The following is a 22,560-nucleotide window of genomic DNA, read 5'->3' as shown; positions in this document are numbered from 1 at the left end:
TCCCACATAATTTATAGGGAAATTTTAGAAGACTTGAATGAATGCTGTTGATTAAATTAAACAAGTATCATTAAATACAGTTTATTTTTCTTATAATTAAAACTATTTTAAACTATGACAATCAAAGAATATAATTCAAATAAGGCAGTAACTTAACATACGTATGGGAGTTTCCTTTTATTTGTAGTTTAAAAGAAATAAATGCTTACAGCTGTGACTTTTTTCCCTCTAGTATCTCCGGAGGCAGTTGGATTTTTGTCAGCTGTTGGGGTGTTTATTATCTTGATGCTGCTCCTTTTTCTCTATATTAATAAGAAGTTCTGTTTTGAAAATATTGGAGGGTTTCCAGATCTTGGTTCAGAATACAGTACAAGGAAGAATTCACAAGATAAAATTTGTAAGTATCACATTACTGCTTCTCTTGTTTTTTTTTTAAATCTCTGCTTTTCTACTATTTTGTATGGTTTTAAATATATATACAGTAAAAAGGTTGAGTTCTATATATAGTAAACTAACATTTGAGCCACTGTTCTGTGAGAGTAGAAGATTTACTATTAAGTAAATTATGCCAGTTGTATCCTGTTGCCCACAGATTGCCGATATGCTGCATACAGGTGAATTGTTTAGTCGCAAAAATGACACTTTTATTTTTTATGTATAGTGTATGCTTTTGAGTCTATAATATGACCAGATGTGCTTTAGGAAGAAGAAAGTATCTTGATGCGTACGCAGCTTAAATCCACTGTCCAAATAGCTCTCTAGACCTTTAAAGAATGAATTATTATGATTATTTTGGAATTTTTTTGTGATGCCATGTTTTTTCACTAATGGAATGTATACTGAATCATTGTTTGTGGGTAGTTTTTTATTATTTGAAAAAATGGGGTACCAGTTGCAAGCCAGCCGTATAGGTCCCATGTTCCATGAAGTATATCAAAAACATGGTACGTAAAAGTCCCATGGCCCAGAAAGTGCATCACATATATTTTCACCCCCAAAATAACCCATTTACTTGAATATTTCTGAATGCTGATAACATACCTTCCCACTAACACAAAGGAAATAATAAACATACTTGCAAGCCTTATCTTGCTGTACAGAAGCTAAAAGGCACACAAGTTTCACACAGTCACTCCTCTGGGAAGCATCCCCTCATACGAAGGACTCTCAGCACTCAAATGTGGCACAGACCGGTATCCACTACGATGCCAGAACGTACTAAAGGCTCAAATGCCTGCCAATAAACCTCTGGGGGTGGAAAATGCAGCAGGAACATATATGTGCCAGTGCCCACAAAAGGGCTAGAGAGCTGTTTTCAAATGTCCACCCTTTTTCTTTACCTGCTTTTGAATTCCCAGCTGATGGATGATTTTATTGTTTGGAGAGCATGGTTTTCCCCAGTAATTTAGTATATAGAGTCTGCTTATAAAAAGTAGTGTTTGCTTCCTCCCTTGGCATCATATGAATTATATAATTTTAATATTACTAGATATCATCATTTATGAGGGCTTTAATACTATTCTTTCTTTTAATTCTTGTAAGAGTTATTAATTTGTTATTTCTATATAAATGATTGCAGGAACAAGTTGAGAGTTATAAAAGCAAGGTGTTAATGTAGGATTTTGAGAAAGCTTTTCTTTATGTACATATGTTAGAAAGATGCTTTTCTCTTATGGTAACTTAAAACCTAATAGCCCCATTATTTATAAAAATCTGTTAATTACATTCTGTGACTTTTGGGATAGGAAACTATAGTACTGTATGTAGTTTTGATTTGGTTAAGTTCAGTGTTTCTCATACTCCGTTCCAGTTCTACTTTCTGATCATTTGTGTAGAATGACTGGTTAAAGATAATCTCTTTTAGCAGCCTCCAATAATTCTCTCGTTCAGCAGCTCTCTTTTTTTGGGTCTAATGATCCCTTTACACTCTTAAAAATTATTGAGAATCTGAAAGGGTATTTGTGGGTCATATATCTGTTGATATTTACATATTAAAAGTTAAAACTGAGAAAATTTAAAAATGTCAACTTATTTAAAAAATGATAAACTTATTAATATAAATAATGTATCTTAAAACTATATTTCCAAAACCAAAAACGTTTGGTAAGAAGAGTAGTGTTTCACAATTTTTGCAAACCTTTTTAATGTCTTGTGTTATAGCCAACAGCTGGATTATCATATCTGCTTCTACATTCAGTCTATAGCCTCTGGAAAGCCCATGTTCACTTGGGAGCAGATGAGAGTGAAAAAGTTGAATATCACCTTAGTATTATTATAAAAATAGTTTTGACCTTGAAGATCCTTTCAGAGTGTCTTGGGGGCCTTCTAAAATTTTCTGAACTTCATTTTTATTTTCGTTTATTAAATAATAATAATATTTACCTCTGAGAATTATTGTAAAATCAAGTGAGATAAATGTGTAAATCACAAAACCTGTGTGCCACAGCCACTCAGCAGATGCTCATCCTCTTCTCTCCCCTGTTCCAATCTCTTTTCAGAATTATTCCAATATTTCCACCTTTGGTTCCTCTAAAATGTATATGCTTTCCTCTTAACATTTTTCTGTAATTTTAAACAATACTAGTAGTATGTTAGTAAGATAGAGTAGTTTCCCCACCATAGACTATTAACAAAGTAAAAGTACATAATAAAAATTCTTTTTATACTTCTTCCTTGCAGGTATAGAATAAAAATTCAGTAGTATTTGAGGGGAAAAATATTGTCTTGCTGCTATCATGATAGCTGTGGAGTGGGAAAAATGTCATTACCTTTAAACCAAGTGGTTTGATTTGTTTTCCCTGAAGAGTCTTTACTTCAACATATTTCTTCTAAGGCGTAATGCATTTACAGAAGGATTAAAAGCTACAGTATGAAATACTAATTTGAGCTGATGAGTAGCGACATTTAAGTAAACATTAAATTCAAGTTCCCAAATGGTTGATATTTTAATTAAGAAGAGAAAATTCCATTATTGCACCTTTTAGGAAGAAAGAATTAGAAAATGGCATTTTTCAAAAATTTTCAGCAGCATCTGCCTTCAGTGTCCTCTCTGGTGGACACAATTAGTGGTGCTGTAGAAGACTTGGCCACTGCTGTCGGGGAGGTCAGCTATGCTTTAACTGACTCACTTGCTGAACAGGTGACAAGTATGATAAATGACTTTCGCCCAGAAGAGGAAAGCTCTGCAGCAGAAGTTGTAGATACTTATAAAGAAGAAAATGTCACATTACCAGAAGTCTCCAAAGATGCCAATTGTCAGAAAAAACAATCCAATTTAGAGCACAGAGCAAAGCAAATAAATTGTTATAATACTTCATTTTCACAAAACCAAGAAAAAGGTATGCATGAAGAAAGAGTACTTGAACATATTAATGGTAGGCAACAGACTCTATCAAAATATCAAGAAACTGGTAATGCTGATGATTCTTCTTTGAAAAGCCACATGAGGAATGGGACATCAGTTCTCAAGCAGAGTACATGGGCTGGATCTGCTTGTCAAGAACTTGAAAGTACTGACAGGTGTAAAAAAACTATTTCTAAAGATAGATTACACGGAAAAATCAAAGAGCAAATAAATCCTACAAAATACTACAAAGCAAAAGGACACACAGAAACAAAGAAAAATGAAGCTGTTTGGGCCAAGAAAGGGACAGCACAAAGTAAAGATGAAAAATGTTCTAAGATAATACCAGAAAAAGGTGAGGTCTCCCAGTGTTGGTATGAGTGATTAAATTTTCCCTTGATTTTTGTTTTTAAATTAGCAGAGCATCTTCCAAATTTCTCAACTTTTGTATACATGTCTATGTACCTAATTTAAGACTCTTTTGGATCTTCTTACTGAGAGCCATTTTTAAAGACATTCAGTTTTTTATCACTCATTTCAAGAGCATTCATGTTATTTGTACAGCCACAAGTAAAGTATTGCCCCTGTGTTTTTGGCCATGTTTCAGTGGCCCTAATTTTCTAAATTCCACTTATTTTACAGCCAGAAACTCCATGGTTTTCTTAAGCAGTGTGCATACTTCAGCTGGTGTTTCTTTGATGTGCTATAGATGCATTTTTAAACTTTTTAGACTTTATTTTTTTAATGTATTTTTTTATTGTACTTTAGATGAAGGTTTGCAGAACAAATAGTTTCTCATTAAACAGTACACATGTTGTTTTATGACAATGGTTAACAACCGCATGACATGTCAGCACTCTCCCTTCTTGACCTTGGGTTCCCTATCACCAGCTTTCCTGTCCCCTTCTGCCTTCTAGTCCTTGTCTCTGGACTGCTGTGCCTCATTAGTCCTGTTTTGTTTTATGGGGCTCTCCAATCCCTGGCTGAATGGTGAACCTCGGGAGTGACTTCAGTACTGAGCTAAAAGGGTGTCCAGGGGCCATACTCTTGGGGTTTCTCCAGTCTCTGTCAGGCCAGTAAGTCTGGTTTTTTTTTTGTGAGTTAGAATTTTGTTCTACAGTTTTCTCCAGCTCTGCCCAGGACCCTCTGTTGTGATCCCGGTCAGAGCAGTCAGTGGTGGTAGGCGGGTACCATCTAGTTGTACTGGACTCAGTCTGGTAGAGGCCGTGGTAGTTGTGGCATTTTTCAACTTTTATGACTAACCCCTAAGTTCTCTGCACAGTGTAACCCTTCATACCTAATAGGAATCAAATATCGAATGTTTTATATATTGTTCCTTGAGAGCACTAGATTTTATTTTATTGATTAACGTGCTTTAGGGTATGTCTTTTTATTCGTTTATCCATACATTATGAATTTTATATGACTTCTCTGTTTATGATGAGTGTACACAAACAATTTATTAACACTTACGAGTTCTCTTTATGGAATTAAGATTTTAACTAAATACTCAGAATTTTCAGCCACAATATTTGTGATAATTTTCAAAACAATTAGCTGACAGATAATTGGCTTTGGTTACAGAATTGCTTCCTACTACTAGTAATTGCTTCTGGTAAATCTCTAAATCATTTCCATTTTTTGCTGATCTGATCACAAGGCCAAAAATATGCTGGCATTTATTTACAAAATATATATCCGCAATTTTTCTATAAAGTCATATTCCCTTGAAAAGTAACAAAGACTGAGTAGTAGTAGAAATGAGTAGGACTTTTTCACTTCTGCCACATGACTACATATATAAGAGGCTCTGCTATTTATCAACTGTATAAATGATTTCTAAATGATATAGTAGAGCCTGATGCAGGATTAATGAGCTAGTTAAAAGGGAATGCTAATTTTTCAGAATAGACTCCATTTTGGAGTCTACTAGCAGTTTTTTGAATGTCAGATTCAGTGGTTCCACGGCAGTGGGTTTGGTTTTTTTTTTCTTGGTTTGGTTTGGTTTAGTTTTGGTAGCTTTATTTCTTGAAGTAGCAAAAGTAAACAAATAAATAAAACAAAGTAGAGTAGTTTTGTTGTTGTTAGGTACTGTTGAGTTGGTTGCGACCCTATGTACAATAGAACGAAACACTGCCTGATCCTGCGCCATCCTCACAATCATTGCTATGTTTGACCTTATTGTTGCAGCCACTGTGTCAATCCATCTCATTGAGGGTCTTCTTCTTTTTCACTGACCCTCTACTTTACCAAGCACGATGTCCTTTTCCAGGGACTGGTCCCTCCTGATAACGTGTCCAAAGTTCTGAAGTCTTGCCATCCTCACTTCTAAGGAACATTCTGGCTGTATTCTTCTGACAGTCCATGGTATATTCAGTATTCTTCATAACACCATAATTCATATGTGTCAATTCTTCGTTCTTCCTTATTCATTGTCCAGCTTTCGCGTGCATATGAGGCTATTGAAAATACCACGGCTTGGGTCAGGTGCACCTTAGTCCTAAAAGTGACATTTTCGCTTTTTAAACTTGAAAGAGGTCCTTTGCAGATTTGCCCAATGCAGTACATCCATTTGATATCTTGACTGCTGCTTCCATGGCGTTGGTTATGGATCCGAGTAAAATGAAATCCTTGACAACTTCAATATTTTCTCTGTTTAAAATGATGTTGCTTGTAGGTCCGGTTGGGAGGATTTTTGTTTTCTTTATGTTGAGGTGTAATCCATACTGAAGGCTGTAGTCTTTGATCTTCATCAGTATGTGCTTCAAGTCCTCTTTGCTTTCAGCCAGCAAGGTTGTTTCATCTGCATATCGTAGACTGTTAATGCACCTTCCTCCAATCCTGATGCCACATTTTTGTTCATATAGTCCAGCTTCGTGGATTATTTGCTTAGCATACAGATTGAATAAGCATAGTGAAAGGATACAACCTTGACACACACCTTTTTTAACTTTAAACCACACAGTATCTCCTTGTTCTGTTTGAACTGCCTCTTGGTCTAAATACAGGTTCCTCATGAGCACAATTAAGTGTTCCTGGAATTCCAGTTCTTCTCAATGTTATCCATGATTTGTTTTGATCCACATAATCGAATGCCTTTGCATAGTCAGTAAACACAGGTAAAGATCTTTCTGGTATTCTCTGCTTTCAGCCAAAATCCATCTGACATCAGCAGGGATATCCCTCTTTCCATGTACTCTTCTGAATCCAGCTTGAATTTCTGGCAGTTCCCTGTTGATGTACTGCTGCAACCATTTTTTAATTATCTTCAACAAAGTTTTACTTCCATGTGATATTAATGCTGTTGTTTGATAATTTCTGCATCCTGGTGGATCACCTTCTTTGGAATAGGCATAAATATGGATCGCTCTCAGTCAGTTGGCCAGGTAGCTGTCTTAGAAATTTCTTGACATAGATGAGTGGGCACTTCCAGCACTACATCCGTTCGTTGAAACATCTCAATTGGTTTTCCATCAATTCCTGGAGCCTCGGTTTTCACCAGTGCCTTCAGTGCAACTTGGACTTCTTTCAGTGCCATTGGTTCTTGATCATATGTTACCTTCTGAACTTGTTGAATGTCGACCAATTCTTTTTGGTACAATGACTGTGTATTCCTTCCATCTTCTTTTGATGCTTCCTTTATCATTCAATATTTTGCCCATAGAATCCTTCACTGTTGCAACTCGACGGTTGAATTTTTTCTTTAGTTCTTTCAGCTTGAGAAATGCTGAATGTGTTCTTCTCTTTTGGTTTTCTAACTCCAGGTCTTTGCACGTTTCATTACAATATCTTACTTTGTCTTCTGAAGCTGTCCTTTGAAATCTTCTGTTCAGCTCTTTTACATGATCATTTCTTCCTTTCGCTTTAGCTACTCTACATTCAAGAGTAAGTTCAGAGAATAGCTTACATATTTTTTTCTTCAAAATATAATGGAATGGTTTATCCATGGATAAGTAGTAGTATAGGGTTTCAAAGTTTGTTTTGATTTGTTTTCATTAAGAAGCGTGCTGGTACCTAAAGAAACCACGTATCTCTCAGGTATTCCAGAATGTAGCCAGTACTAAACTTAAACGTGTTATGTTCCAAAATTGTTTTGAAAGTTGTTTGACCCATTGATTAACCCTTCATTTAGCTGAACTACAGTATTAACAGGGATCAATGTTGGTTCAGTGGTAGGATTCTTCCCCTCCATGTGAGACACTCAGGTTTGATTCCCAGCCGATACAGCCACCACCTGTCTGCAGTGGAGGCTTTTGTGTTGCGATAATGCTGAACAGGTTTCAGTGGAGTTTCCAGACTAACACAGACTAGAAAGAAAGGCCTGCCTATCTACTTTTGAAAAATCACTGTGAAAATCCATGGATCGCAACAGTCCAATCCTGTTGTGCATGGAGTTGCCATGATTTGGATACCAACTCGATGGCAGCCAACAACAGTGACATGATATTAATGCGGCCTTTGTTCTAGGTTCTGACATAGGCGTTATAAGGTATAGAAAGAAGAGGGAAGAGATTCCTTGTGTATTACTGAAGTAGTGCTACCTTAGGTAAAATTTTATAATAGGTCAAGTTTGACTACAGAATTTCTAGTTACCTTCTGCAAGAGTCTCAAAGCCCACCTACTGCCTTAAGCCACCACAGTGGTATTCCACAAAGTGTAAAAGCTCTGAACTGAGAGGCAGAAGGCATAAGTTCTAATCTGGCTCTGCCATCTTCTCAGCACTACCCACCGTGACTTTCTGCAGTAATGGAAACATTCTCTCTATCTACATTGTTCAATACAGTAACCACTAGCCAAATGCGGCTGTTAAGCACTTGAAATGTGGCTAGTACCACCGCAGAGCTGGATTTTAAGTTTCACTTAATTGTAATTAGTTTAAATTTAAATAAGCACATGCAGCTACCAAAAATCCCATTGAGGTCAAGTCGATTCTGACTCATATTGACCCTACAGGACAGAGTAGAACTGCCCCATAGAGTTTCCAAGGAGCACCTGGTGGATTCGAACTGCTGACCTTTTGGTTAGCAGCCATGGCTTTTAACCACTACACCACAGGGTTTCCACATGCAGCTAGTGGCTACATTTGGGCAGCACAAAATATACTGGTCATAGTTTTAGTCTTCTATTCCTTTGTTTTACTAAACTACGGAAGTAGTTTATTGTACTTTAGGTGAAAGTTTACAGCACGAATTAGTTTGTCATTCAAAAATTCATCCACAAATTGTTTTGTAACATTGGTTGCAATCCCCGCAATGTGTCAGCACTCTCCCCCTTTACACCCCAGGTTCCCCATGTCCATTCGTCCAGTTCTCCTGCCCCTTCCTGCCTTCTTGTCGTTCCTTTTGGGCAGGTGTTGCCCACTTGGTCCCGTATACTTGATTGAACTAAGAAGCACGTTCCTCACATGTGTTATTGTTTATTTTATTGTTTAATCTTTGGCTGAAAAGTAGGCTTCTGAAGTGGCTTCAGTTCTGAGTTAGTGAGGTGTCCAGGGGCCATAGTCTCAGGGTTCCTTCCGTCTCTGTCAGGCCAGTAAGTCTGGTTTATTTTGTAAATTTGCATTTTGTTGTACATTTTTCTCCTGCTCTCTCTGGGACCCTCTGTTGTGATCCCTGTCAGTGTGGTCAGTGGTGGTAGCCGGGCACCATCTAGTTCTTCTGGGCTCACACTGGTGGAGGCTGTGGTTCATGTGGTCCCTTAGTCTTTTGGACTAATATTTTCCTTGTGTCTTTGGTTTTCTTCATTCTCCTTTGCTCCGAATGTGATGGGACCAATAGATGCATCTTAGATGGCTGCTCGTAAGCTTTTAAGACCCCAGACCCTGCTCACCAAAGTAGGGTGTAGAGCATTTTCTTTATGAACTATGTTATGCCAGTTGACCTAGGTGACCCCTGACACCATGGTCCTTAGCCCTCAGCCCCAGTCACTCGGTCCCCCAAGGTGTTTGAATGTGTCTAGGAAGCTTTTATGACTTGGCCTTGGGTCAAGTTGCGCCGCCTTCCCCTATATTGTGTGTTTTCTTTCCCTTCACCAAAGTTAATCCTGGTCTACTATCTAGTTAGTGATTTTTCTAAGCTCCCTTATTTCTAACTCTAAATATTCAAATTTTGTCCCATATTTTTTTTTCATTTTTTCCCACTTTATTGAGGTATAATTGGCATACAATAAACTGCACATATTTAAAGTGTATGGTTTGATGTTCTGACACATGTATACACCATGAAACCTTCATCACAAAGATAATGAACATGTCCATTATCCCCAAAAGCTGTTTCATGCCTCTTTGTTTTTTTTTTAATTGTTAGATTTAAAAAAAAAAATTCCCATATTTTAAAATTCCTTATTCTGTGCCTCCCCATCCAAACTTCAGACTTTGATTCCTTTAGTACAGATGTTCTCAACTGAGAATAAAGAGAAAAATAATTAGACTGAACTAGTCATTTCTAACTACTGTGGCCTTTTCACCCTTTTAAAGTGATGTAATAATTCTAAGAAGGTTGCCTCTTGGTTTAAATGAATCTCAACATGGTACAGTTTCAAACTATGTTAACTTTAAAAAAAAAATAAGTAGTGCCTTTTAAAATAGTATAAAATGTATAGATGCTGAAAATTTTATATGAAATTTGGGTATAACTTTAAGTAAAAATTTCCTAGTAACCCTGCCTTTCACAGGTAGGTAGTGTTGTCTGTTTTCTATCCTTCCAGACATTTCTGTATATGCTTGTAAAAATGTAGTGTGTGTGTGTGTTTTAAATAGGGCCGTCCATCTACTGTTTTGTAACCTCTTTTCTCTTAATGTGGAAACCCCGGTGGCATAGCGGTTAAGAGTTTGGCTGCTAACCAAAAGGTTGGCAGTTCAAATCCACCAGCTGCTCCTTGGAAACCCTATGGGGCAGTTCTACTCTGTCCTATAGGGTCGCCATGAGTTGGGATCGACTCGACGGCAATGGGCTTTTCTCTTAACATGATGTTGTAGCTGTCCTTTTCCTGTCAGAACTTGTGTAAGTTCACCTCCTCGTTTTTAATGAGTATATACTATATCACTGTATACAAATATCACCATTTATTTAATCAGAGCCCACTGATGGACATGTAAGTTACTTCTTAAAAATATTTTTCCTTTGCTATTGAAAACAATTCTGCAGTGAATTGTCTCAAATACATATTTTTGTTCACAGTGATTATCTTCTTAGGCTGAATTTTTAGAAATGGGATTGATAAATTCTTAGAAATGGATCAAATACTATGCAGATTTAACAATTTGATATACATTGCCAAATTGCTCTCTAGAAAAGTTGTACCAATTATAATTTCACCAATAGTGTATAAATCTACACATTTCTGTGTTCCCCTTTTAGTACTGAGTATCGTTAGTTTTGAAGAATTTGGCCAAGATGTTAACCAAAAATGTCTCTTGATAACACAAATTTTGATTATTTGAATCTGGTTCATTTGTTATACTGGCAAATACTTAAAAGTTCCTTTGTGTGCTACCTTTTTTTAAAAAAAATAAAAACCTGATTGCTTTCTTTGACCAACTTATGTGTTTTCCATTTAATGTGAAGGTGTGAGAGAGATGAGCAGACACTGAGTGCTGATGTAAAATGCGTATATATGTGGTATAGCCCAGAAGATATATTTTAATTTTTTAAAAAACTGCATAAGATGATGAGCACTATAATTTCTTTTATATCTAACATGTTTGAAAAATCCTCTTGACTAACATTATCGATGTGATTAAAATATGCAAGATTGATCTTTTTCTGTTAAAACTTAATGATGCAATAATCCTTAAATGAAAAAAATTGTATTTCTCTAAAGTTACAAATCCAGATGTGTGTGTGTATATATATATATGTATAGTTTGTGAGTATACATATATAAATATATAGATATATGTTGTTGTTAGTTGTTATTACATATACATATATAAAACTTTGCATTGAAATTATTTTTTGCCTTCCCTTTCGTTTCATATAGATAATTCATACATGCATAAGGATGAGCATGGTTCATCCTCTGAAAGTGAAGATGAAGCACTGGGTAAATATCATGAGGCCTTATCCAGAACACACAATTCCAGACTACCATTGGCAGATTCTAGACAAAAGAACTATGCTTGGGAAACAAGACAAAAATATAGTCCTCTGTCTGCACAGTATGATGGATACAGTAGTGAAGCATCAATAGATGAAGGTAAGATAAGTTGTTTTATTTTGTTTAATCAAAAACTATAGTATTAGAGTATAGATTATTGGTGCCTAGAATTTTAGGCATCTGTGGTTGCACAATAAACAAGAGATAGTACACATAGTAAAGTCACATTTCTAGGATTATAACTTATTCAAACTAACATCTCTGGGCTCAAGCCAAAAACAAAATACAAAACAAAAGAAAGCCCCAAAATAAAACACCAAATAATTTAAATACAGTAGTAATTCTAGCTTTCATTCCGTAATGACCATATGCCCTAGCAAGCATGTGATAGATGGGAGACAAGAATCTGCTGTTCTCTTAGATGGAATCAGGTTCCTATATACCTGTTACGGGAAATGATATAGTCTGAGAGTCTCACAATGTTGAATATACTTCCAGTGTATAAACATATGCTTTTTCATTCAATATGGCCTCGAAATATGGGCCAAATACACAATATCTGACACACAGCAGAAGAAACGGCAATGTCTTCCATGCAGGAGAGGGGAAGACTGGCTGCGATGGATTTATTGAGAGCTGGTACTGTATTGTACTGTGCTTTAAAGGCAGTTTAAGACCTTTTTAAGTATTATTTTGCCGCTAATTGCTATTTGCCTTATGTACTGATACTGTTTTCAGAACTGAACCTATGTAGAAGATGCAAGTCCACTGTTACATCTTTTTACAGCTTTCTGTAAGAGAAAATAAAAAAAGATAAATTGCCATTAATTGAAGCATGTTTTTCCACATTTAAGTAAAAAGTTAATTTGTTTGATACAGTGTATGACTACTCATAGTAGTTATTATGTTTATATCCGGATATGAAGAAAAGAGCAATATGTCCTAGATATCTTTTTTATTATGATACACAAATACATATTTCCTTGTTTTTGTGTCTGTGATTTGTGTTTTAAGGTCTCTTACTATTAATGACTCAAGGTCTTACCTCAGCACATAGTTCTCAAAGGGGCTAAATCATCTGTTTTTTTATTTGGCTATATGTTAACCAAAGATTGGTGTGGTTCCTTTTTATTTTTACTAGTACACAGATGTAACCATAAATTAATCAAATACTGTGTGATTACTATATATGAAGCTCATTATGAGATACTAGGGAGGCAATAAAAAACATTACTCATGAACTCTACCTTCAAAAGTACCTTTCTAGTAGTAGGAAAAATAAGACGTGTACTTTCAAAGATAGCTAAATAATGCAAAGCAGTAAAGCCAAGTGGGTAATATCTGCCTGATAGGTTTGTCATGAACATTAAATGATACATGTGGTACAGCTTTTAGCACACTATGGTAAATAGGTAGGTGATCAGTAAATGGTAGTTGTTGATGAGGATAGTGACAACAGTGATGTGCAGTCATGAGCCAGCCCTGAGTTTGTAATCTCTGACCCTGTATACTTCCCTTTTTGCAGCTGCAGTGTAGCATTTTTTCCCTACTCTCTCCTTCCCCTTTGTCCTCTACACTTGATTGCTCCTTGATTCCTTCTTCACTGAAGTCCTGTTACTCTAGCATGGCTCCGTAGCCTGTGGGAAGAGTACTAACAGTGAGGAGGGAATGGTAACCTTGCTGGCCCTTATATTCTGGCCCTAACGCCTGTAACTGTTGCAAGTATCCTAGAATCATCTTCTCGTCTCATTTTATCCATATATTTAGGGCCCATCACATGCTTTTCTAGACATTTTGACCCGAAATTACTTGGTAAAACACCCAGGGTAGATTGATTTTAGACATTCTGAAATTAGATTTCATTTATTTCGTAAACATTTGTTGAGACCTTTTCATGTGCCAAACACTATATTAGATACTATAGATATAAATATGAATAAAACAAGCTTGTTTCTCTCAAAGAGCCCACTGTCTGAGGTAAGAAGACTAGTGAGTATATGCGTAATCTAATGTGATAAGAGATCTCTTAGTTACATGAACAAAGTACTGTAGAAATAGAGAGGAGGAGATGACTCAGACTTTGTTGGGGAGGTAGGCATATAGGGGAGTGTAATGGAGCCTTCACAGAATAGGGGGCTTTGGAACCGGGCTTCAGTGTGAATTATTTGAACAAGAATAGAATGTGATCACATGAAAACAAAGGAGAATGTATTTCAGTGTTTTGAACTTAGGATCTGTGTTTGGAGAAGGGGCAGGGACTGAATGCCATGCTCAGGAGTTTGGATATTATGGGAACCGTAGAGCTCTGGAAAGTTTTAAAGCAGTAGAGTATGGCACTATCAGATCAGTATTTTTAAGGAAGATTATTTAGCTGTTACAAAAGAAAGTGAATTGGAGTTAGGAGATACTAGAGGCACTAGCAGTGGATTTAGGGATGAAGAATACATAAATTTAGAGATGGACTCAATATATCTTTGTGAATGATTGTGCAGTGAGAGAGGAATCAATAGTTTTAGTTAACTAAGAGCATTAAAGAAGCAAGTTTGTGGGAGAAGGTGATTTAGTTTGGGTCATGCTGAGTTTGAAGTGACGGTGGAATGAATGTGGAGATGAGTATCCTTGCTGTTAAAATGCTGTCATGGGAATTTAGGTTGGGGAGGGGACTAAATGAGGATGTAGGATAATGATGGACTTTGGAGGTAGGGATATGGGGGAAGTGTAATGGAAGTTATTGATTATTGAAAGGTTATTGAAAGGTGTTTCATAGGTTATTGATTATTGAAAGACCAAAGATCACTATGAGCCCAAAATAGATTCAGTGGAGTGTGGGAAAGACAGGAGAATTTTATTAGAGAGGGAGATTTCAGAGCTCAGGATCTTAGGGGAAAGCAATTTCAAGTGATAGTAAGTTCACAACAAGCACACAGACTAAGATGCAGAAGTACACAGAAATGCTAGCAAGTTTAAGGGAGCGGAGTAAAATACCATCCGTTAGAGAAGGTGTGCGAGAGCTTCAGAGAGAAAATGACATTTGAGTTCTGTTTTGAAGAATGGGTAGAAAGTTGATAAAAGAATAAGTAAAGGTATTTCAGATATTAAACCCCAAAATATAAACTGGTACAATGTAGGGAATATTTCAGGAACAGAGAAAAAAAAGTCCACCTGACTGCAACATATGGGGAAACGAGATTTTTTAAAAATATGCATGGGGAAATACGAGATAAAATTGGAAACAGAGATAAGGTATAAAGCCTGGAGTGCCTCCCTGGCTGAGAAGTTTAGATTTAATGTGTTAGCCAGTGAGAACTCAATGAAAGTTTTCAGCAAGTAACTGTGATCAGGGATTTACTTTAAAAAGATTAATTTAGCAGCAGGAAGACTACAGGAAAAGACACCAATTAAGGATGTCTTTGGATTAGTCTATGTGGGAAATGACAGAAATCTGAATTACATTAGTGGCAATAGCAATATAGAGGACAAGAGAGACATTATGGAGGTAGAATTTACTGGATTTAGTAACTGAGTATATTTGGAACATTAGAAAGAAGGAAGGAACCATCAAAGATAATGCTGGTTTCCAGCATGTAATACTAGGAGAATAATGAAGTCATTTATACAAATTGGAAATCCAGAGAGGGATCTGTTTATTTTGTTGGAAGTTGGAGGGATGGGTGTGGTAGGAGATAGAATAAGTGGTTGCAGATATGTGATGTGGTAGGATATTTAAGCGATTGGAAATGCTTTTTAGCTTGTAATAACTCAGGTTAGGGAGAGAGGTATTCGGATCATATATGCTTAGGGGATGGAAACACGGAATGGATTAAATTGACGAGGGAGATTGTATGCAGAGGAAAGGTCAGAGGATCATTTTCTTTCATTGGCAGGAGGATGAAGGGTGTTACTGAAAGAAACAGAAGAAACAGTAAAAGAGATAAAGAAGAGAATCAGAGAATGTTGTATTTTATCAGCTATATGGGAGGAGGGTTTTAAAAAGGAGAAGGGTAGTGTGCATTAGAGTGTTTAGGGTGGATGAGAATTGAAATAAGTTTCTTTGGATTTGTCCAGTAGAAGTTGATCACTGACTTTCCATTAAAGTTTAGTAGAGTAGTAAGGAAAGAAGTCAGATTGAACATTGTTAAGGAGAGAGTAGGTGGTAAGAAAGTGAACATTTGTTGCCTGCACTTTCTTACTACCTCCTCACCTACCCTTTCTATGTCAACTTTCAGAATCAAGAAAGATAGGTAGTTGAAGGGATTTGTAACCCAAGTGTTCACTCTCTCCCACCCACCAATAGTAACCCTCTAGTATGTATTTGTGAAGGAAGGTGATCTACCTCTAATATGCTTTTGAGTCTCCACCAGCTGGTCGTTCCTCTGCATAGCTGAGGCTTCTCTGCTGAAACACTGCTCACTTCATGACTTACCGCCTAAGGGGACTACTAGATGCAATTTTCTTGGTAGGACTGGGCTCATTTCTCTGAGGTGTAAGTAAAGGGATGACTAGATGAGGTTATACTTCTCTTTGCTGCTGTGACCCTTTATCCCACATATTACCAGACTTGACTAATTTGGCTGAAATAACTAAAGGGAATTGTAAGGTAAAAGGAAAAATATTTTAAAATGTACATTTTTACATGACATGGTATTACCTCATTAATGTTGATAAGGAACATTTAGTCCATTTCTCAATGGCCTGGTGAATTCCAGTAGAGAAGCTTTGAAACAAATCTTTGGAAACAAATCTGCAGGAGTAGAAGAGGTTAGGAAGGGTCTGGATAGGACTTAAGAGAGACCAGTGTGGGAGAACTCTGTGACGAGGTAGAAGAACTACCATTTATAGAACTCCTCTGTGTGCCTGACACTGTCAGTTTCTATGTATGTTGTCACATTTAATTATCACTGCAACTCACTGTAGTAGGTAAAAGTATTCCCATTTTACAGAACTGAGAAGAGATGGATTTTTAGATCGATTAAGGAATGTTTAGCCTGTTACACAGCAGATGAGAAAAACTGTACTTGTCAATCCCACTGCAAAATTAATGTTGTCTAGCTTCCACTAGGTCATCACCGTTACCTTAGTATCCTCCCTGACTATTGCATACATGATTAACCTCGTCTGCTGGCCCTTTAGGGCAGTTTATGTATCATGAGTCTGAAATTACAACATCGACATTCTGGAAGAAATAAGAAAATGTGATGACATATTTGTTGATCATGTTTTCTCCTCTAGGTGGCCATATTAATCTTCCATTTTTTATAACTACAAAAAGGGGATGACATCTAAAAGAAAATTTTCTAGGAAAAATAAACGTTAAGATAATTTATCAAATTACTTTTGTTCATGATTTTAATTAATTTTTACTATTTAGTTCTTTAAATTAAGGGCATTTTCTGATAATCTCTTATTTTAAAAAGATTTCAGAGTCAAATACTAGGTTGTGGATTTTTTGTTTAAATCGATGGGATAGGCCAACCCCTACAATTCTGTTCATGCTAATTAATACTTCCCATTTTTGCATTAGATAGGAGAGGCCTATTAAAGATGATTTTACATAAAGAGCAAATTTAGTGTAAAATTATTAGAATGTCTTTCTGTTATTTGTAGCTTTTTATTCTTAGTTCACCATAGAGATTACCAAGCAATATTTATTTATCGTGGCATAGCTATATTATTAAAATCATATGATGTTATTTTTTCAGTAAGTTAATGTAAAGTGCTATAATTTCTAGCATCATTTATGTCTTAGGGTATGTACCCCATATATATATATATATATATATATATATATATATATATACTTGTCATTCTTTTTCTTTTATGGCTACATCAGGAGCTCCATACTACTAATTCTGATGTTATTTTTAAAATTAAGAACATTAAAACTTATTTTTTTATTTAAATGTTACTTTTAAAATAATTTATTACTTGAGTAATAAATATTTGCCTTAAGTGCATTTTAACTGCTTTATAAAGATTATTCTATTAACTTCCATAATTTCTTTGTGAGGTGAGTAAGTACAAAAATTCTGTCTTTGTTTTCCAGATGCCTTGGACACGGAAATGTTTGATGATTTAGAATAGTAAGAGTTAATTTTATCCCATGGTTTTATCTACTATTTCTGGTAAACTTTTTCTTTGATTTCAGATTTTTGTTCATGAACATGTCTTCTCTGAAAAATTCTTTATTGTATTTTTTTTTTTAATATGGCCAGTTTGGTGGGAAATTGATCTTGAAGGCTTCGCACTCCATCTTTATTTTGAAGGTCTTTTGATGTGGTGAGATAAATTGCTCCCAGTAGTGTAGAATTCCTTATAGTGCTGCTTTTGTAGAGACATCTTCTTGCCTGTGCGATATCTTTGTACAGTTTATTTTATTTATGTTTATTTATTTTATTGTACTTTAGGTGAAAGTTTATAGGGCAAATTAGTTTCTCATTAAACAATTAATACACAAATTGTTTTATGACATTGGTTGCCAACCCCACAATGTGACAACGCTCTCACCTTCTCAACCTCTGGTTCCCCATTTCCAGTTGTCCAGTTTTCCTGTCCCTTCCTGCCTTTTCATCTTAGCTTTTGGGCTGGTGTGCCTGTTTAGTCTCGTATACATGGTTGAACTACTTGAGTTATTATTTGTTTTATAGCCCTGTCTAATCTTTGGCTGAAGGGTGAACTTCTGGAGTGACTTCAATACTCGGTTAAAAGGGTGTCCGGGGGCCATACTTGGGGTTTGTACAGTGTCTCTCAGACCATAAGTCTGGTCCTTTTTTATGAGTTTGAATTTTGTTCTACATTTTTCTTCAGCCCTGTCTGGGACCCTCTGTTGTGATCCCTGTCAGAGCAGTCGGTAGTGGTAGCGGGCATCATGTGCTGGACTCAGTCTGGTGGAGGATGTGGTAGTTGTGGTTCATTAGTCCTTTGGACTAGTCTTGCCCTTGTTTTTTTAGTTTTCTTCATTCTCCTTTGCTCCGGATGGGGTGGGACAGTAGATGTATCTTAGATGGCCACTCACAAGCTTTTAGGACCCCAGACACTGCTCACCAAAGTAGGATGTAGAACATTTACTTTATAAACTATGTTATGCTAGTTGAGCTCGATGTCCCCCGAGACCATGGTACCCAGCCTTCAGTCAAGTAACTTGCTCCCTCAGGGAGTTTGGATGTGTCTGTGAAGCTTCTGTGACTTTGCCTTGTTCAAGTTGTGCTGACTTCCCCAGTACTGTATACTGTCTTACCCTTCCCCAAAGTTACTACTTATCTATTGTCTAGTTAGAGTTTTTCCTTCCCTCCTTCCCTCCCTGGTAACCATCAAAGATTGTTCCTTTCTGTGTGTAAACCATTTCATGAGTTTTTATAATAGTGATCTCATACAGTATTTATCCTTTCGTGATTGACTTATTTCACTCAGCATAATGCTCTCCAGATTCATCCATGTTGTGAGATGTTTAGCAGATTCATTATTGTTCTTTATCTTTGTGTAATACTCCATTTTGTGTATGTACCATAGTTTGTTTATCCATTCATCTGCTGATGGATTCATCTGTTCCATCTTTTTGCTCTTGTAAATAATGCTGCTGCAGTGAACATGAGTGTGCATATACCTATTCGTGTGATGGCTCTTATTTCTCTAGCATATATTCCTGTGAGTGGGATGGCCGGATCATATAGTATTTCTATTTCTAGCTTTCTAAGGAAGCACTATATCGTTTTCCAAAATGGTTGTACCATTTTGCATCGCACCAGCAGTGTATAGGAGTTCAAGTCTCCTTGCAGCCTCTCCAACATTTGTTATTTTCTGCTTTTTTGATTAGTGCCAGTAAAATCGGGGTGATGGTATCTCATTGTAGTTTCGATATGTATTTCTCTAATGGTTAGTGTGAACCCTGGTGGCACAGTGGTTAAGAGCTCAGCTGCTAACCAAAAGGTTGGCAGTTTGAATCCACCAGCTGCTCCTTGGAAATCCTATGGAGCAGTTCTACTCTGTCCTATAGGGTCGCTATGAGTCGGAATCGACTCGACAGTAGGTTTGTTTCTGGTTTGAATGGCTAGTGATTGCAAGCATTTCCTCATGTGTCTGTTAGCCACCTGTCTTCTTTGTTGAAATGTCTGTTCATATCCTTTGCCAATTTTTTAATTGGATTCTTTGTCTTTTTGTTGTAGAGGTTTTGAATTTTCCTATAGATTTTAGAGATTAGACTTTTATCAGATATGGCATAGCCAGAAATTTTTTCCCAGTCTGTAGGTTTTCTTTTTACTCTTTTGTTGAAGTCTTTTGATGTGTTTAATTCTTAGAAGATCCCAGCTATATAGCTTATCCTCTGGTGTTTGTGTATTGTTAGCTATGGTTTATATACTATTTATGCCATGTATTAGGGCCTCTAGCATTGATCCTATTTTTTCTTCTATGGTCTTTATAGTTTTTGGTTTTGACTTAGGTCTTTGATCCATTTTGAATTTGTTTTTTTGTATGGTGTGAGGTATGGGTCATGTTTCATGTTTTCACAGATGGACATCCAGTTTTGGCAGCACCATTTGTTAAAATGACTGTCTTTTCCCCCTTTTAATGGACTTTTGAGCCTTCATCAACAATCTGGTGACCGTAGGTGGATGGATGAATGTCTGGGATCTTAGTTCTGTTTCACTGACCAATGTGTTTGTCATTATACCAGTACCAGGCTGTTTTGACTACCATAGCCCTTTATACCTTTCAATCTCCTCTGTTGCTATGGGTTCGTTGTATGGGGATCCCAAGGTCCATACCGGGGCTGCTTGCGGGGCACAGTACTTAGTGAGGCATGGCTGGGTGGTGGTTTGGGGATGGTTCCAGAGGTCTGCACCGGTGCTGCTTAGGTAGAATATACTCAAGATTGGCAGGCAAGACCGCAGGTAAGCTGCTAACTCACATCCCAAGAACTGAAGGTTCGACAGACAGGAGCTAGCTGCAGGATCCAGAATGAGCGATAGCCTTAGAGCCCAGCCTCAACATCCACCTACACTTGATACAGGCCACACACTGTTCAACTGATGGGCTACTCAAAGCAGATCCCATCATGGGGGTGATCATGTATCAAATCTCAACAGGGAAGTGTTCACATTATACAACTGCCAAAACACTGAAAATAATGGCACAGCCAAGTTGACACACAGTCTTAACCATCACAAGCAGCACTAGATAACTAAGACAGAATTTGGTACGGGGAGTGGGTGCTGCTCCAAAGGATACCTAAAATGTGGATGCGGTTTTGAAACTGTGAATGGATAGAAGACCCAGAAGGAAGTGAAGAGAACTGTTAACACCGGAGATAACACAGATGGTGAGAAGCAGCAGCAGAGAAATGGCAGCAGCAGAACCTGGAGACCAGCACAAGACAGCACTGGAGCCAACCCCCATGGAGCGAGAGACTTGAGTGCCTTTGTGCAGAAGGCTTCCTGGTGGAGTAGGATGCCTCCAGACACTTACCAGTGAAGCTAGGCCTGCTGACCCACAGAGCAAGGGAGCTGAGTGCCTTCTGGCCAGAGTTTACTGGCGGAGTGGGGTGCCTCCAGGCACTTATCAGTGGAGCTACAGAGCTTTGGAATACTTGCCGCAGCAGAGCAGATGTGGGCACTGAGACCCAAGGAGCCGAGAGGCCAAGGAACCAGGAAGCAGAAGCTGAAGAGACAAGGGACACAGAAAGCAGAGCTGCCTCAGTCTCAAAGGGTATGGCCATAACTTCTGGTGTCTTCAAGTGTAGAGTCACCACTCAGGTGGACTGGGAGACGAGGGAGCAGAGTTGCTGTTCCAGTGGGCCCGGGAGGCTGAGTTGAAGCCCAGGGCTGAGGGGCGTCCACACAGAATCCAGAGTGTGGCCAATACCTAGAGTCTGGAAAGCAAGGCCATTGTGTAAATGGTCTCAGAGAACAGAGCATTATTTTCAAAGCCTTGAGGGCTAATGTAATGTGTTCTGCTGTCTTGCTTGGAAATGTTTAGCCTGTGCCTGTTCTGCCATTGTACTTTGGAAGCAGATAACTTGTATTCTAGATTTCACAGATGAAGAGGAGTTTTTGGATTTTGGACTTGGAGTTGAATTAAGACTTTTGCTGTGATATGATGGAGTGAATTTGTCTTCCATGTGGAAAGGACATGGATTTTGGGGGCCAAAGGGTAGAATGTCATGGATTGAATTGTGTCCCCCAAAAATATGTGTATCAATTTGCCTAGGCATGATTCCCAGTATTATGTGATTGTCCACCGTTTTGTCATCTGATGTGATTTTCCTACGTGTTGTAAATCCTATCTCTATGATGTTAATGAGATGGGATTAATGGCAGTTATGTTAATGAGGCGGGACTCAATCTACGGGATTAGATTGTGTCTTAAGTCAGTCTCTTTTGAGATATAAAAGAGAGAATCAAGCAGAGGAACAGGGCACCCTCATACTACCAAGAAAGCAGTGCCAGGAGTAGAGCGTGTCCTTTTGACCTGGGGTTCCTAGGGGGAGAAGCTCCCATACCAAAGGAATATTGATGACAAGGACCTTCCTCCAGAGCTGACAGAGAAAGTCTTCTTCTGGAGCTGGTGCCATGATGCAGACTTCTAGCCTACTAGACTGTGAGAGAATAAACTTCTCTTTGTTAAAGCCATCCTCTTGTGGTATTTCTGTTATAGCAGCACTAGGTAACTGAGACAGATGGTGTGACTTTTCTCACATACTTTGAACATGTTACCAGGAGGGACCACTCCCTGGAAAAGGACATCATGCTTGGTAAAGTAGAGGGTCATTGAAAAAGAGGAGGACCCTCAACAGGATGGATTGACACAGTGGCTGCAACAGTGGGCTCAAGCATAACAATGATTACGAGAATGGCCCGTGCGGTGTGTTTTAGTTCTAGTGCTGCTATAACAGAAATACGACAAGTGGATGGCTTTAACAAAGAGAAATTTATTTCCTCACAGTCAAAGTAGGTTAAAAGTCCAAATTCAGGGCATCAGCTCCAGGGAAAGGCTTTCTCTCTCTCGGCCTTCTCATCAGTGTTCCCCCGGACTAGGAGCGTCTCTGCGCAGGGACCCAGGTCCAAAGGACGCGCTCTGCTCCTGGCACTGCTTTCTTGATGGTATGAGGTCCCCCTGTCTCACTGCTC

At 37.7% G+C, this 22,560-nt stretch overlaps 1 protein-coding gene across 2 annotated transcripts in view; it reads left to right on the top strand.

Moving 5' to 3' along the window:
* The first annotated feature begins 225 nt into the window (after positions 1 to 225).
* SYT14 (synaptotagmin 14) overlaps positions 226 to 22,560 on the top strand; it is a 237,790-nt gene continuing 215,455 nt past the window's right edge. For both annotated transcript variants that reach the window (XM_004375184.2, XM_012555240.2), the window contains exons 1-2: positions 226 to 397; positions 11,324 to 11,539. In XM_004375184.2, the coding sequence (XP_004375241.1) occupies positions 286 to 397; positions 11,324 to 11,539 (328 nt within the window). In that variant the 5' untranslated portion in view covers positions 226 to 285. The remainder of the gene's footprint in view (positions 398 to 11,323; positions 11,540 to 22,560) is intronic.

This window comes from Trichechus manatus, unplaced genomic scaffold, assembly GCF_000243295.1.
Source record: "Trichechus manatus latirostris isolate Lorelei unplaced genomic scaffold, TriManLat1.0 scaffold00035, whole genome shotgun sequence".
Taxonomy (NCBI): domain Eukaryota; kingdom Metazoa; phylum Chordata; class Mammalia; order Sirenia; family Trichechidae; genus Trichechus; species Trichechus manatus.
Note: the sequence above shows the minus strand (reverse complement) of the source record. Positions and strands in the feature narration are given on the sequence as shown.